The sequence below is a fragment of the Leucoraja erinacea genome, chromosome 34, assembly GCF_028641065.1.
Source record: "Leucoraja erinacea ecotype New England chromosome 34, Leri_hhj_1, whole genome shotgun sequence".
Classification (NCBI taxonomy): domain Eukaryota; kingdom Metazoa; phylum Chordata; class Chondrichthyes; order Rajiformes; family Rajidae; genus Leucoraja; species Leucoraja erinaceus.
The window spans coordinates 3,995,471-4,013,363 of NC_073410.1; the positions used below are offsets into that span (position 1 = coordinate 3,995,471).

The 17,893-nt window shown below is 41.9% G+C and overlaps 1 protein-coding gene across 15 annotated transcripts in view; it reads left to right on the forward strand.

Annotated features, from left to right (window-relative positions):
• The window catches only part of kcnma1a (potassium large conductance calcium-activated channel, subfamily M, alpha member 1a), a 486,207-nt gene that overhangs the window by 428,204 nt on the left and 40,110 nt on the right, over positions 1 to 17,893 (forward strand). For all 15 annotated transcript variants that reach the window (XM_055661691.1, XM_055661690.1, XM_055661680.1 and 12 more), the window contains one exon: positions 8,304 to 8,417. In XM_055661691.1, coding sequence (XP_055517666.1) covers positions 8,304 to 8,417 — 114 coding nt within the window. The remainder of the gene's footprint in view (positions 1 to 8,303; positions 8,418 to 17,893) is intronic.

Below are 17,893 nucleotides of genomic sequence, written 5' to 3' on the forward strand. Positions count from 1 at the left end.
AACAGCTGTCAACCCTTGCCTTTGATGACTCCATTTTTAGGCCCTCTCTGTCTACACACTTTTCAATCTATGATCTTGGATCAAAATCCTCTGCCAAGAATCTGCTCTGATTTTTTTCTCTTTCATTTTGTTTTATTTTTCACTCTGAGCTCTGAACTCTCTGTAAAGTTTCAGTCCACTGTTGATCAACTGTTTGATAGTGTGTTTGTGTTAGAGAGATAGAGAGAGAGAGAGGAGGGCAGTGGAGTCTGTTCAGTGCCTTGCTCGTATCCCTGGTCCAGTGACTGTGTGCAAGGCCTATGTTAAGCAGAACAAGTCTGTTGATGCCAGAAATGTGGGGACTCTTTGCTCACTGCCTAGGTGGTCTTCTGTATGATTTTACCAGATTGTATGCAAAAACAAAGAATTTCAGTGCACCTAGTACCTTTGACAATGAAGTATCATTGAAGCATTGAATTGAACCATGAAAGATTTATATCCAGAAGATTAACATATCCAGAACTCTCAGAAGAGAGCTTGAACACCCCATTGAGTGATACCGCAAGACACACAATACCGCAATAATGTCTTTTTTTTTAAATATTTTTAAAAAAATAAAACATTATTAGAAGCAATTGTACAAGAATAAAACACTCGGCATGTGAAATTATACATTTATTGTACAGCTTCAATTTTGACCTTTGAACCTGAAGATGAGGGAAGAGAAGAAATAAAGAACAAGGGAGGAAAAAAGTGAAAAGTGAAAAGATAGGACCCCTAGACTACCATAGTGTGGTCAAAGAGTGAATACAGATATAAGAGAGGAAAAGGAAAAAAAACAAGAGAAATAGAGAAACAAGTGGAGATATACCCCCAATCAGTACCCCGTTCCTGCCTTCTCCCCATATCCCCTGACTCCATTATTTTTAAGAGCCCTATCTAGCTATCTCTTAAAAGCATCCAGTGAACCTGCCTCCACCGCCCTCTGAGGCAGAGAATTCCACATTCACCACTCTCTTTGAGAAAACGTGTTTCCTCGTCTCCGTTCTAAATGGCTTACTCCTTATTCTTAAACTCTGGCCCCTGGTTCTGGACTCCCCCAACATCGGGAACCTGTTTCCTGCCTCTAGTGTGTCCAAGCCCTGAACAATCTTATATTCCCCCATTTGTCTGCTACTCAGGAAATGGACAAATCCTTCATCTCAACCCCTCCGCCCTAAATACACTGTTAAAAATAAAATAAGATAATCATCAAAATAAGATGAGGCTCGGAACCTTTTGGGACCCTCTTTCTTGTCTTTGACATTGGAGCAACTTGATAGATTCTCATCTTGTGACATTTTGATTACTTTTTTTAAATGATTTTCATAACCTTTCCTGTCAGCTCCATCACAGGAAGACTTCTGAGGGCACCCTTCCCCTGCCAGTCTCAGTAATAAATGAGCTCTAAGAAGGAAATCATTTCCAGCATTAAGGGGTTTGAAATGAATGCATACCACAATGCTCAGAGCTTACCCTGGCCATCATTCATCCTGCTCAATATCATATAAAGGGCGGCACAGTGGCACAATGGTAGAGCTGCTGCCTTACAGGGCCAGAGACCCGGGTTCGATCCTGACTTTGGGTGTCTGTCTGTATGGAGTTTGTACGTTGTCCCCGTGACCTGCGTGAGTTTCCTCCGGGATGTCTGGTTTCCTCCCACACTCCATAAGACGTACATGATCATAGGTTAATTGGCTTGGTAAAATTATACATTGTTCCTCGTGTGAATTACCATTAAAACACAAAGTATTGTGCTAAGACACCAGGATAAGCGCTCAACCAAGAAAATCAAACCCAAAGCCAAAGTATTATCTAAACTGATTATACCAACTTATACTAATGGGCCTGTCCCACTTACAAGATTTTTTTGGCGACTTGTCTTCATCCATCATAGTCGCAGCACGTCGCCAAAAATTTTCAACAATAACTTTCAATGTTGAAAATCCAGCGTTGACCAGAACAAGGTACGACTCTTTGGGCGACTACTCCTGACCGTACAGGCTTTATCCTGCGACATGTCACCAGGGTGTCGCCAGTATGTTCGTGAGTCGTCTCCTCAGTCGCCCAAAGAGTCGTAGTGTCTTTCTGGTCACCGCTGACTTTTCAACATGTTGGAAGTTTTCGGCGACCTGCAACGACTTATGACGGGTCCCGGCAGTTGCCGAAAAAGTTGCGTAAGTGGGACAGGCCCGTAAGGTCAATAACTAACTCTATTTGCAATAAACAGCCAACTACATGTTAACAAATACACACAAAAAACTTGATGGTGTAGATGGAAGCATATCATTAAGCGCACCTCCCTTCACTTGTGTGTTTCATTGAGTTAGGCCCAGCATACCTTGGGAAGGCTCAACAGTTAAGGGCCTGTCCCACTTGGGTGTAATTTGCGTGTCACGTAGATGGCACGTGAAGATTTTGTACATACCAAAATCCTGGGCACCGTGTGAGGCCGCGCAACACTGCCGACGTCACCACGCGTCATGCACGTATAATGCGTACCATGCGCGGATCACGTGCGCGGCATGCGTCGTGACGCGTAGATTACGTGTAAATGACGCCCAAATGGGACGGGCCCTTTAGTTCTGGTGTTAGTATAGAAGCAGTGTGCGGGGATTGCTGGTCGGCACGAACTTGGTGGGCCGAAGGGCCTGTTTCCACACTGTATCTCTTAAACTAAAGTAAAAATCAGTGTTATTGGGAAATAGTTCTGAAACCTCTGCTGCACATTGCACCACTCTGTGTAGAATTATTCACAGCAGTGAAAGAAGTGAATCACTGAAGCTCCTCACACAGTTGAATCAATATTTGTATCATTGTGTCAAAAATGCCAATTATTTAAACTTCCAATCTATGATAATTAGAGTTAATGAGTTGTAACAACATGTTTGGAATTATTACAGCTGACCTTTCATTATTAGCCTTTCTTTTGGCCACTTTGTGGCAAAACCCAAACTAAAGATCCAGATTGTAATGGAATAATTTTATTTTCTGAGTATAAAGATAATATTTAGTTCAATAATCAGCATCATTGTGAGTGGGAGCTTCTATGTGTCAATTTGGTTATTTCCTGCACATAAGCCATTGATTTCCTGCGAAACACGTTCATTTTTCACTCCTCTCTCATTACCATGTCCATGCTGTCTTTATCATTTTTTCTGTCCTTTCTCAACATACCCACATTTTCACACCTATAATGTTGTTGTTTTCCTTGCTTTGCCATTAAATACTATTCCACCCTGGAGCAAGATGTGGTACAATCATTTCCAGGTGGTTTGTAACAGGTTTAGTGGTGGTACAGTGTTTACATTGTCACAATAGCAATCCAGAGATCTGGCCTATCACACCAGAGTCCTGAGGTCAAATCCCACTGTGGTGTTTGTGGAATTTAAATTCAGTTTAATAATCTGGAATTTAAAAAAAATTGTCATTATCAATCTCATTCAGTAATATCTTTAATGGATGTCATGTAGTAACTACAGCCAAATGGTTGATTCGATTCTTCAGACACATGAGAAAGAAGTTTAGTCAAAGATATATTCCTGGAATAATCTCATCAGAATAATTCCCTTTGATTTATTTAATATATTCATGTACTAAGAGCAAAATTAGGCCATTCAGCCCTTCGAGTTTATTTTGCCATTCAATCATTGCTGATCTATCTTTTCCTCTGAATCCCATTCTCTTGCTTCTCCCTATAACCCCTAACACACTTTCTAATCAAGAATCTGTCAATCTCCGCCTTAGAAATACCCGATGACTTGGCCTCCTCAGCTGTCTGTGGCAATGAATGAATTCTATAGATTCACCACCGTCTGACTAACAAAACTCCTCCTCATCTCCTTCCTAAAGGAACGTCCTTTTAATTCTGCGGCTATGCCCTCTAGTCTAGGACTCTCCCTATAGCGGAAACATTCTCTCCACGTCCACTCTATCCAGGCCGTTCACTATCCGATAAGCTTCAATGAGGTCCCCCATCATTCTTCTAAACTCCAGCGAGTACAGGCCCAGTGCTGTGAAATGCTCCATACATTTCTGATTTCTATTTCTATTGAATTAACTCAGAGCATCGCTACTTATTCCCTTTAAAATGCCCACCAAATTCCCCTTTTGATTCTTTTAATTTATCGTTGTCAATTCAGCTACCATCTTGTCTTTGGAATGTGCAAGTTCCTTGCTCCCTGAAAGGGGGAACTCAAATGGATAGGGTTTGTAAAGAAGGCGTTCGGCATTCCTGGTCAGGGTGCTGAGTATAAAAGTTGGGAAGTCACTGAGCAGCTGTGTAGAACTTTGGTTGGGCCAAATGTGGAATGCTGTGTGCTTTTGAGAGGATGGAGAAGAAGTTCACAAGGATATTGACTGGATCAGAGATCATTAGCTACCAGGAGAGGTTGGACAAACTTGGTTTGCTTTCTCCAGAGTATTAGAGGCAGTGAGGGGACCACCCCTTCTCACCTTAAATACATGTCCTCTGCAATTGGGGACAACCCACGTGGTCATGGGAGCTACGAGCAAACTGCGTACAGACAGCACCCATAGTCAGGATCGAACCCAGCTCTCTGGCGCTGTAAAAGCCCTATCCCACGGTACGAGTTCATTCCAAGAGTTCTCCCGAGTTTGCCCTGATTCGAACTCGGAGATTTACGGTAATGGCCGCTCGTCGGTACTCGGGGCTCTCGTGGACATTTTTCATCATGTTGAAAAATCTTCACGAGTCTTCCCGTGCTTACCTGCCGTTATGAGTCTTCCCGAGTACCTGCCGTTAGCGCTAAGAGACGTCCCCGAGCTCCAACGTACCCGCTACGTTCATTTAAACTCGGGAGAGCTCTTGGAATGAACTTGTACCGTGGGACAGGGCTATAAGGCAGCAACTCTACTGCTATGCCACCGTGTTACATGATTTTTGCTCTTCACTCAACACATGTAGAATGATTAAGAGAGAAGCTATCAAAGACTAGAGGGGAGGTCATTAATATGGGCCTTGCATCCATAGTTATTAACAGGTTGCAAGCAGTCTGCTGATCTATATAGCAATCACTTGCACTTAATGGTAAGTTTTGGCTTATTATTGTCACATGCTACAAAGTACAGTGAAAAGCATTGTTTTGCAAACTGTCCAGTCAGATCAGATCATACTAGGCATAAATCCAATCGCATCAAACTCGGGTACAATAGGTAGAGCAAATGGGAAGATACAGTTCAGAATATAGTTCCCAGCATTGTAGTGCATCAGTTCCATAGAAAGGATACAATGTCGGCAATGGGGTAGAGGTGAATTGGACAGTACCCTAGCCTATGGAAGGACCATTCAGAAGCCTGATAACAGAGGGGAAGTAGCTGTAGATGATTACTTTGTGCTTGTACCATGACACCCAGGATGTCCAGGGGACTGACTTGCACATTCTGGATTTGACATACTGGAAATATAAACTTGCCTAGTTACAAGAACAAATCCTTTTCCCTCATCCCTCCCATCCCTTTTAATATGTGGAACTATTTAAACATCAAATGCTGAAACAACTGCTGGTGCAGTTATTACTGCAGCTGCTCTGGGGACCTATTCAGATGCTTCATTTATTGGAGTTTAATAGATAAAAAAGCCAAATTGGATCTCCTGATAGAAGCCTAATCAAGTTATAATCTGCATAATTTTCACATAAGCTTTGGTTTGAAATTTGCATAATTTATGCTGCATCAGATACTAATGTGATATTAAAAAGTATTTAATCCAGTCATTGAGCTTTATTTATCTTGTTGACTAGTTGTTTTTCTATCATTCAATTGTTTGCGTTCAGTATCTGTTAAGTGTCACTGAATCCTCTTAAAATGTGTCATTTGGTGCCTTGATCTGTGTGCTGCATAAAATAGTCCGCAGTCACCAATACTACAGAGGGACACTGTCAGGTTCCCTTTTCATTACTCCCATATTAGTGCCCATGCAAGGCCACAGTAAGTAAGAGTCTCAAACAACAGGGGAGTTCTAAAGCCTGAACATTGTGTTATATAGAATGTCAGCATCTTGTAGAGGAATCCTCTGGGCTAGGGAATTAAATGCAATAAATGCTTTGACTTTTCACAGGGAGAAGTAAATAATGATGACCCAAGTGTAGGCCTTTGTACGATCACTCTCTTTACTCTCTGCCCTCTCTAATACATGTTTCATGCAATTCAAGGTTATCCCATATTATTCTAATGCCATTGCCCACGCTCTTTGGACAGCCTATGTATGCAGTGTCTGGTATGATTTGATGCTGTAGTGTGCAGCTAGGTCCTAAGTCCTGAACATTAAGTGTTTGTTGAGTCCTGATGTTCGCAAAGGTTCCAATGTTCCCTCATTAATTAACATGAGTCTGCCACCCTTCAGAACTCAGAGTTGCTTGATTTTTATTGAGACATGAAACATTCAAACAGTTCGAAATATAGACTGCTATGGAGGGCAAGGATAATACAATTTCAATGTGTTTAGGCATTCAACTCCACTTTGTCAAAAAGTTCCATTTATTCTCACTTAATGATTTTAAACGATTTTGACCTCCTCATTCATTCAGTCTCCCTTTGTGTAAGGTACAAGTAATTTCTATAAATTGAGTTTGGCAAGGTTCACAGAGCTGGAAATGCATAGAGAACTAAATGGCAGCCAGGAAATTTGCATGCAAATAATAAAAGCCCTTGTTTCCCTTTTGTCGATGGCATCCTGAATGATACATTATCAACATTTCTTCAACAGAAATTGCATAGCACAAGTTAAAAAAAACAAGACAATGCCTGGGATAAACGTAATGCTTTCATTGACTTAAGGGAACCTGAACATCTCTGTGGTCTTCAACCATTAACAGAAGTGTTATCCCTGATATTCAAGTGCATGTGACTCCTTGCTTCAGTCGAAGCTTTCTAGAAATACAAAATGTGTGCACATTTCCATTTGAAAGAAACAATTTCCGAGAGTTTGCTTAAAAAATTCAATTGGAAGAATGTGGTTTTGTTAAAATCTTTAAGATCAGTATGTGTTTTGTTAAGTAAAGCCAACAGGCTGTATTTTTTATTGTGTCAGTATTAACTAATGGCCTGAAGCTCTCTCTAAAATAACCTGAAGTCTATGTATTATGTATACGGCATTACTGGCTTTAGGTGTTGACTTGTGAACATGGAAAATGAAAAATGTCAAGGTCTATGACTTCAAAAGAAATGGCATGTTTGTGGGTTTTATAAGGATGGTGAATGTTAACATTTCTGATAAAAAAAGGATTTAATGTTCAGTATGTAGTAGCAAAACATGTAAAATTAATATCAGAAACATGATGGCAAACCTGTAAATGCTAAACAGGGATCAAGTGACCTTTATTGATTGAATTATTTCAGGTCACTGCTACTGGGCTTGTTGGCATGCTAAAACATTAATGCAGGCACCAAAACGAAAATGAGTTTGGAAGAAAAGATTTAACAAAGATTAGAAAGGAGGGAATGAACTGGGTTTAAGAGAAGCCACATGAGTTACTGTTCACTGTGCCTAACATTTCCAAATTGCAGAGTGTCTGATCAGTTGATGCTCACCAATTAGAATTCTTAACCACTTTTTGGGGGTGATTGGCTTGAAAGTACATGCCACTTCTCTGAACTCACTGTAAGATGTTGGCAGGTTTCTTTGTACTGCAGCCCCTCAGTATAACATTCCCTTCAGGAGCCATGAGAAAATCATGTTTCAATGGAAAGATTGGAGTTTGGCTATACTTTATTTATCAGTAACACATGTTGCATCAAGACTGTGGCACATCAGAGGGCTTTATAATGAGGGCTTACGACAGCACTTTACTTTTTACTCTTTCCATTTCAAGCTGATCTTTTTGTGTACTCTGTGCAAATAAAAAGTTCGACTTTAGCCAACTCTGTCCACACTGAACATGTATTTATTGTGGAGGAAAAATGAACGGCCAAGGGTTTGATTGGACAAGAAGTCTCTGTGATTGGAGATAGTTCACAATTAAGGGGAGCCTTTCCCATGCAGGGTCAAATACCACAAAGCATGTTGGCAAGAGAGTTAGATTTAGCTCTTCGGGCTAACGGAATCAAGTGATATGGGAAATATGCTGGAACGGGGTACTGATTTTGGATGATCAGCCATGATCATATTGAATGACAGTGCTGGTTGGAAGGGCCGAATGGCCCACTCCTGCATCTATTTTTTTTGTTTCTATGTTTCTAAAGCAGGATGGCAGGATCATTCAGTGAAACACAGATCTTGCTATTTGGAGAGATGGACATTTGATCTTGTGACTTTATTTTTGTAGGATTCACACCTCCAGGGATGGACAGAACATCACCAGATAGCAGTCCAGTCCATGGCTTGGTGCGACCGACATCCGTCATCACAGGAGCCAATATCCCAATGATGACGGAGCTAGGTAAGGGCAGCAGGCTGCTTCCACCAGATGGGTTGTGTTTTGCCATCCCATTATTCACGAACAATGCACAGAGGGTGGGTCCCAGAGGGTGACATAATTGGCTTTTGGCAACTGCGATCCCAGGTCATCAACTTAAAATTGCACAGTGAAACTTCACCACAGAACCAAGTGCTGGAGGCAGAGTTAATAGCTGTTGTAAATTGCAGTTTGCGGCCAAATATTGACTGGAGTGCAAACAAATATCAGACGTGAAATATAAAGCAATGCATAGTTGCCATGCTATGTATTGTGCATTTAACCCTTGCCTAACTTAGGGTGACTATTGATCCTGAAGTGACTCATTCCTAGGCTGGTATTTCAATGTTGCTGAGCGGAATCCCAAGACATACCAGGGAAGGCTGCAGAACTTACCAGGGAAGGTCTATCCTTTGCTTTTTGCTTGTAGCCTGTCCTGCAAATTACATTAGGTAACCAGGAGTGGATGTGCAGATTAGATATCTAATGCATCTAATTTACCTGCTGATTTGTTTCCAACGGATTTACAAAAGTAAACCATGAGCGTATACAACTTTTGACTAAACATGTGGACAGATATGTGTGGTTAGGATGAGGTTTTGGAGGGATGTGGACAAAAAAGGTACAACCTAATATGTCAACTTGGTCGCATAGACAAGGTGGACCAAAGGGCCTGTTTCTATATTGTACTGTTCTATAACTCTATAATTATTATGTTTTATCATTGTTATAGCCTCAGTGGCCTCAGTTCTTGATTAGAGAGCATTTCCTAGAGTTAAAACAATGCCTTAGAGCAGTGGTTCCCAACCTTTTTTAGCTCATGGCCCCCTTGGGCTCTTAAATTTTTCTGTGGCCTCCCCTTGACATTATTAGCGGGAAAAAAGGGCCCCTTCATTGAACCTGTGGCCCCCTAAATCCCCAAATATTTCTGTGGCCCCCCTGAAATGTGCCATGGCCCCAGGTTGGGAATCACTGCCTTAGACATTAATTCAGAAAATATCTCGACACTGTAGATTCCTTTCTCAATACAAATGAAGAACAAAGTCGTAGCTCTGGGGACAATAGCACAGGCACGGTGTACTGGAATCCACACTGACTCCAGATCAGGAATAATTACAGAACTCTGAGCTAGGGCGTGTTCATGGGCTTTTGCTGTAACACGTATGAACTGTTGTAAACCAGCAGATCAAATAGAAATAATTGATTGTTCAGGAAGATCTATATTTTTGAGTACACTATTGAATTTGTAACTAGTTTGCTCAGCATTATACGTTCTTCCCAAATGACCCAGGGATAAAGGTGGGAAGTGCTACTGATTATTGGGACCAAGGAGGTCATGTTTTAATATCTGCCACATTGTTGTTCTTCCCCGAGACCAAGGAGGCCATGGACAACTGTGGCAACACAGCTGAGACCAGCTAATGCAGCACAGCCCAAGGACTCAATTACATATCTCTTTAGGTCATCTTTTAAAGATTAGGGAGAAAATGCAATGCTGACCACATTAAGTTCTATTCTCAAACCATTGAAATGGATTTTCATGAAACTGTGAATAGTTATCCTTGGTCAGTGTTACTGCAACATCCATAACATATTTCTAGATATTGCAATAGAACCTGGCAGAAATATATGGAAAAATCCTAATTTTAACCACAGTTTTAATCCTCATTTAAAAAAAAATATGAATCGATGATTTCATCAGTGCTTTCAAAAGGGAATTGAGTTAGCACTTGAGGTAGAACTTCAAGGGTTACAGAGAAAGAGCAAAATAGTGTGACTGGCAGGGTTGATAGGCCAATTGGCAGCATCCAGTGCCATTATTGTTCAACATTAGGTGATGTGATATCTAGAATAATATGTACGTTTTGCAAAGCCTCAGCCCCATTTACGTAAAACGCACAATGACAATGTTACAAAACATTCCTGCCTTCACTGCCTGCGATCTGGTCCAGGAATGAGACCCACTTTTCATTGAAAATTATTTTTTTATTTCTTTCTGACCAATATTCAATCAAATGATCTAAGGACCAAAACCGTAGATGTCCTTGGTATTAAAACTGGATAAAATGATCTGGAGACTCAAGAGACTCAGATGCTAAAAATCCTGAGCAAAGAGCAAACTGCTGGGAAACTCAACAGGTCAGGCAGCATCTGGGGAGAGAAATGGACAGACAACATTTTGAACTGGGACTCTTCTTCAGATGGATGGTGCAGGGTGGCGATAGATGGTACAGAGAGGTGATGGGTTGAGGTGTGGCAAGAACTGGCAAATACTGGGTGGATTCTGATTGCAAACAAAAAGTGCAGAAGTGAACAAAAAAAAAATCTATCTTCTTTGAAAATAATAATAAATCTGCTCTGCTCCTCAATTCGGTCAGATATCACTTACCTGGTCCATTCCACCTTCTTTCTCTCAACTTCTCTTCCAAACAATCCCAGAACAAGTTGTTATTTTCTTTCTCCCTCTACCAAGGATCTTGATCATTTAAGTATTTGATAGTGCATAGCAATCAATATTAAATTAAGCTTTAGTAAATCCCTCCTCACATTGCCTACTCCCTTCCCCTGAATCCCAGCTGACCTTGCTCTGGTTTCTTCCCCCTTCCAACCCGTCCACTAAAAGTCCTTCAACAAACTTTGCAGTTCGCAGAGATGTATCCCTTTTGGGTTCACACCAGCTCCTATCTCTAGCCTTTGTCCCACAATCTGCCTATCAGGGAATCCCCTCGCCTGAGGCCATTTGGGGCTGTCCGTGATTTCCAGATTTCCAGATCTCTTCCAGATTTCTCCCCTGCAATCAGTCTGAGGAAGGGTCTCACCCCGAAACGTCACCTATCCATTTGCTCCAGCGATGCCGCCTGACCCGCTGAGTTACTCCAGTACTATGTGTCTATCTTTGGTATAAACCAGCATCTGCAATTCCTTGTTATTACGTAAACGGACTAAATAATCTCCTGCAGATTGTGTGGTTAACCTGTCTGAGATAATTATCAGTGACTGATTACAATTGTTCCTGAATGAAGGGAGAGATGTCTGATGGCCCTTTGGTATTATGGGTGAATAAAAGACCTTTGAATCCGACGGCATACTATCCTGTGGCATATTTAATTTATCGTCGACGTTTACCAGTGATTGATTACATTTACCTGCTAAAGGAGGGCATTGCGTTCATGACCTTCTAACTGGCCATTTAGCATGACTTGCGAAGGAGGGTGCGGGGGTGGTAGCTTGTAGTCCCACCAGCAAGCCTCTACACCCCCACATAACTAGGCCATGGAACAGAGAAGCTGTGCAAACTGTGGAGTAGCTAAACAAACTAATCTCCTCTCCTACTGGTACGCTCTGTGGGATGCAGGAGTTCTCCTTGGTTCCTCAAAGCTGGATTTAGTGGATTTAACCTCCTGAAGCTGAGTGTTACCTTAATATCGTCATTCTCATATAAATTATGTTAAAACCTGAGGGTTGTCATGCAGTGTTTCACCTCTGCACCCTGGTTGCTTCTGGTTTCAGAGCGAGTGCTTCACCACTTTAATTTGTTTCTTCACTAATAAGACACACATTTATGAAATGCTTTCTCTCCTTCCAACATCTCCGCGTCTCACGCAGTGAATTACTTACATCAAAGGTTAACACCCGTGACATGATTAGTGGAGGTTCACCGGGAGATAATTGTAATTAGTTGCTGATAAATGTTTAGAATACGTTAAACATGTCATGTGTAATCTGCAGTAAATGTAATAATCCTCTTCCTTTTTATGTGGTATGCACACTAGTAGTCTTAATGGGGACACTTTCTGACTTTTAAATCTACTGTCACCTTGTGAGCCATTGTTTTAAAGAATGAGAACCTGGGGTAACATTGGGAGTTGATGCATTAGCTCAGAATAAGTTGGGAAATAACACCAAGAGTAATGTCAAGGTTTTACTGGGGCGTAAATAACTCAGTAACTGCTGGCCAGGATTTGGCCTTCCAGGAAGTAAATTACTGCACGATTTCTGTGTGCTGTTAAAAAGACAAACTCATTTTGAAGAAATGCAAATTAAACTTGAGATCGAAAGTTAGCTGGACTGTTTCATGGCATTAAGACTCTGAGTAGCATTCTGTTGACAAATTGTTGCTGCTGCCTGCTTCCATCCTGGTTTGAACATCAACCAAGAAACAGAACACTAAAATTATTTTCACCTATCTCTCTTTTCACCTATTTATTCTCTAAAACACCTATTTTTTTTCTCCAGAGATGCTGCCTGACCCGCTGCATTGCTCCAGCTTTTTGTGTCTATCTTCCACTAAAAACTCTTGAGAGTAGGAAGTTGCTGACTTGGTTTATTGTCATAGAAGGAGGTCATTTGGCCCATCATGTCAGCACTAGAAGATAGGCACAAAATGTTGGAGTAACTCAGCGGGACAGGCAGCATCTCTGGAGAAAAGGAATGGGTGACGTTTCAGGTCTCAAGATATGTCAGCACTAGCTCTGGGTCACAACTTACCAATCTCCGCCTTGGAATTGAATGACGCACCCGTTGTTTGTATGTAGAGTTTTCTCCAAACCCCAGCCCAGTGGTCTATGGCTTGTTATATCAGGCGTTGGATGTGTTCCACGATTTGCATGTTGGACGCCACGGTGGCGCAGCGGTAGATCTGCTGCCTTACAGCGCCAGAGACCCAGGTTCAATCCTGACCACAGGTGCTGTCTGTACAGAGTTTGTACATTCTCCCTGTTACCGCCTGGGTAATCATGTGTTAACTTAGTTCTTCCACTAAATTGTTAAACACCTCTTTATTTTAGTTTAGCTTAGAGATACAGCGTGGAACCAGGCCCTTTGGCTCACAGAGTTCATGTTGACCAGTGTTATGAAGTTATGGGGAGAAGGCAGGAGAATGGGGTTAAGAGGGAGAGATAGATCCACCATTATTGAATGGCAGAGTAGACTTGATGGGCCAAATGGCCTAATTCTACTCATATTTCTGACCTTATAACCTTATGACCCGTGATTCACTTACATTAACACTATCCTACACACACTAGGGACAGTTTTACAATCTTCTCCAAGAATAACCTGCTGCTAATCCTTTAACTGTAGTATACTATTGGCACTTAGGTTTTATCATTCGCTTATGAGATGGAAATGGCAAGGCTGATATTTATTGACCACCACAATTTGTTCTGGAGAAGTTGGCGTTGAGCCTCCTTGATGGAACTGGGTGGCTTGTTGGGCTATAGTGATGGATGCCAAAGAGATGAAGGATGTCTAAAAAAACAGATGGGTTTTAGTGACATTCTGGTAGCTTTCTTGTGGCTATTGCTGAGAAGATTTTTGTAATGATTCCAGATTATTTGCCAAGTTCAATTTCCCCATCTGTCAGGCTGGGATTTTGTACTCGTGTCTTTGGGTAATTAGTCCCACTCGCTGGATTATTAAAAAAAGATAATTTAGTAATTAGGTTTTGATGATAGTTTATCTTAATGCCATGCGGACAGCCATTTAGAATACATGGAAGAACAGGGCCATCTTAGTGGTCTGCTCATGTTCTTGTGATGATTTTGCATTTTTTTGCAAGCACAAATTACAAGTTTGCTGTTTGGTCATTTAAAACACAATTTATTCAATAGCTGATGTGGCTGCTCTCTGCCAAGTCAAGATTTTTTTTCCTACTTACAATGAACATTAAAGAGTGTGGAAAAACAAACTAGTTCATTCTGCCAAAGTGTGTGGCTCTATTTTGGAACCTTATCGGACCAATAATCACTATGCCTTTTCTTAACCTGAACCTCTCAGTCTTTGCTGAATCAGGGAATTGATCCATTTCCCCTTTGAATATCAGAATAAACAGTAATTCACACCAACCAGTAATGATCCATAGTATAGAGCGGCCCAATGTTTCAACAGACTGAGATACTCAGTAAGTGTGCAGGAAGGAACAGCAGAGGTTGGTTTAAACCGAAGATAGACACAAAAAACTGGAGTAACTCAGCGGGTCTGACAGCATCGCTGGAGTAGGTGACGTTTCGGGTCAAGACCGTTCTTCAGACTGAGAGTCGGGGATAGGGAAATGAGAAATATAGACGGTGATGTAGAGAGATATAGAACAAATGAATGGAAGATATGCAAAAAAGAAACGATGACAAAGGAGACAGGCCATTGTGACCCATGTGCTCGGTGAGAATGAGTAGACACAATGAGACAGCAAGATGACTTTGAAGCTGGTACAACTTGTGTAGTAGAGTGATGGAGAGAGAGGGGTTGCTGGGGTTACTTGAAGTTTGAGAAATCAATATTCATACCACTGGGCTGTAAGCTGCCCAAGCGAAATATGAGATGCTGTTCTTCCAATGTGCGTTTGGCCTCACTCTGACAATGGAGGAGGCCTAGGACAGAAAGGTCAGTGTGGGAAGGGGAATTAAAGTGTTTGGCACCCGGGAGATCAGGTAGGTCCAGGCAGACCGAGTGAAGTTGTTAACCTCATTAAACTGAGTTTAGCTCATTGTCTTCATCTTCACTCCCTCTGAATATCCAACCCTTTGGTAAACAAATACTGGATCAAACCTCAGTAATTTAAAAAAAAAGCGGAAATTTGCCAAAACACTGAGTGTGGTCATTACCCCCCCCCCCACCCTCCCATTTTTAAAAATTTGGACTGTTGGAATTTAGTAGTTAATTAATATCTGGATTTTGCGGCCTCAAACATTTAGGCTGTTTTATTTGAGACAATGACACACAGCTAATAGAGCTGCTACCTCAGCTTCAGTGTTGCTTGTTCAATCCTGACCTGACCTCCAGTGCTGTCTGTGTGGAGTTTGCCAGCCCTCACTGCAAACGCATGGATACTCCGTTTCCTCCCTCATTTCAAAGATGTGCAGATAATCGGTGGGGTAATCGGCCGTGATGAATTGTTCCCAAGTGTGTAGATGGTGGGGAAGTTGATGGGAATGTGGAATGAATATAATGGGATTAGTATAAAATGGATGCTTAATGATTGGCATAGACTTGATGGGCTAAAGGACTAGTTGTTTTGCTACATGACCTTGATGCTATAGCTCACACTGCTCCACTTTTGCTTGTATCATTGATAATATAATGTCTAATTCAAATCCCATTGCCATGTGGGATGATGGCTCATATGCCTGTAGACCATGTAAAGAGTCACTAATCTATTTTGTTTCATGGTATGGTGAACACACACAAATAGTTGAGGTCAGCTCTGTATTAGAGATAAAAAATAATGCACTTGCATTGCAGCCTCGTGTTAGTGAATGCTTTTACTCAATTTCAACAGGATAATTCCATTGCGTTTCTGCTCCATAGTCCCAGGGCCAAGCTCTGTCCAGCCTGTGCTTTATTGCTTTTTCCCCGCTGTAGCAGGCTGCTTCCAAAAAAAACAGACTGTCCTCTGGAGTTGTCAGGAAGAGAACAAACCAAAACTTTTCAGAAGAACAGGAGTGAAACATTTATCTGTTCCAGAGACAAGCGGCTGGGTCTTGGGGAGAGCAGCGTTGAACAGGAATGTTTACAGTTTTTTAACTGATTTTTAGATTCACATGAAGCATGGAGTTGCCTTGAGCTGTAAATGCATCTTACCCAAGTTTTAACTAAACATCTTAATTAATTTGTATCTTGATCAGTTCGATGAAAATGAGCATTGAACCATGAAACACTATATGCCAGTGCCTTTGAGCAAAATCTCTTTTTAACCAGAATATAAACTTTATTTAAGTGACCCTTTTTGTAATGGTTTGAAGCGGAAAAAAATTTTCAACTTCACTTCTCAACAGATTGGTTGGAGCTGACAACGTGCCCATTGCCATATAATTTCTCACTCCAGTTGGTTTATTGTTCTCTGTATCGTATTACAGACTGCCCATGGTGTAGGGAGCCAGGGTATATTTCTTGTCATTGCCTTGCAAATTATATTTCTCCATCATGTCCATAAGCCATAACGAAAATAGGGTGGCATGGTGGTGCAGCGACAGAGTTCTGCCTTACAGCGCCAGAGACCGGGTTTGATCCTGACCACAGGTGCTGTCTCTACAGAGTTTGTACGTTCTCCCCGTCACCTGTGTGGATTTTCTCCAGGATCTCCGGAGTCCTCCCACACACCAACGACAAACAGGTTTGTAGGTTAATTGGCTTCTGTGAAAATGGTAAATTGTCCCGAGTGTGTAGTGTGTACTAGTGTAGCGGGGATCATAGGTCGGCACAGACTCGGTGAGCGCGCTGGTTTGTAGGTGAATTGGTCTCTGTAAATTGCCCCTAGCATGAAGGGAGTGGGTAGGTGAGGTAATATAGGACTTACGTGAATGGGTGATTGATGGGTCAAAGGGAGTGTTTCAATGCTGGATCTCTAAACTAAACTAAAGTAAAATAGACACAACATGCTGGAGTAACTCAATGGGACAGACAACGTCTCTGGAGAGAAGGAATGGGTGATGTTTTGGATCGGGACCCTTCTTCGGACTGAGAGTCAGCGGGAAGGGAAACTGGAGGTTTGAAAGGGTTCATTCTTGGTTCTTGGTTTCTTGGTCCTCCAAAATATTCCAAATGGAATTTAAACTGGAGGTTTGCATGGCTACAGGCCAGGAAAGCATCAGGTTTGACAGAGATCTTCCCACTCCACAGATGCTGCCTGACTCATTGAGTTCCTCCAGCAGTTTCCATTTTGTTCAGGATTCCAGCACCTGCGTCTCTCCTGTGGTTCTTGCCCTGACTTTGCTGGTTGTTCTGGGGCTGGAGTTTAAGTAGCACAGATCTTGCCCCGCTGGATGTGTTTGGGCAGGGTTGGACAGACGGCAATGTGGATCCAGGGGGCTAATCCAGCCCTGGACTTCCTCTGGGAATGTACAGCATCAACCTTCAGCAACTTTAGTATTTCACCTCCCGCTAAAACAAAAATCTAAAGATAACAGCTTGTAGAAGATAAAAAAGACCAGCGGCACATTTCAAATGTTGAATATAAACATGACCATTGATATAAAGCTGTCAACGTTACTGGATCGTAAACTGACAGCTATACCTCTTATGAAATGACCTCCGTAACCTGTGGGCTATTAATTTGTTTTTGACATAGGAGGGCAATTGGATTGATTTTTTTCCCCACTGTATTCTGATCAAATTAAACGAAAACCCATCTAGGCTCTTGGCAAGGTTTTCCAGTTGCTACGTTTAAGGGAGTGCTTGAGTTACCGCCTGTACAACTGGCATTAGCTGCAGGCTCCACTGGTGATTAGATTGGCATTTATTCCTTTGTTGAACTCCAGCCAGAAGGCACCTGAGCTTGGATAATTCATTACTGGCCCGGCACGTGAGCCAAACTTGTCTCGGCCAAGACACGATTCCTCGCTGCCCTGGCTTGTTACAGGTCTCTTGGTGACACAGCCAGAGTTATTTAATCACGAGACGCCAACAGTCTTGCGCTGCCACCGTTCGCTGCCAACACAAACCGAGATACGTGCGCGCAGTACAGT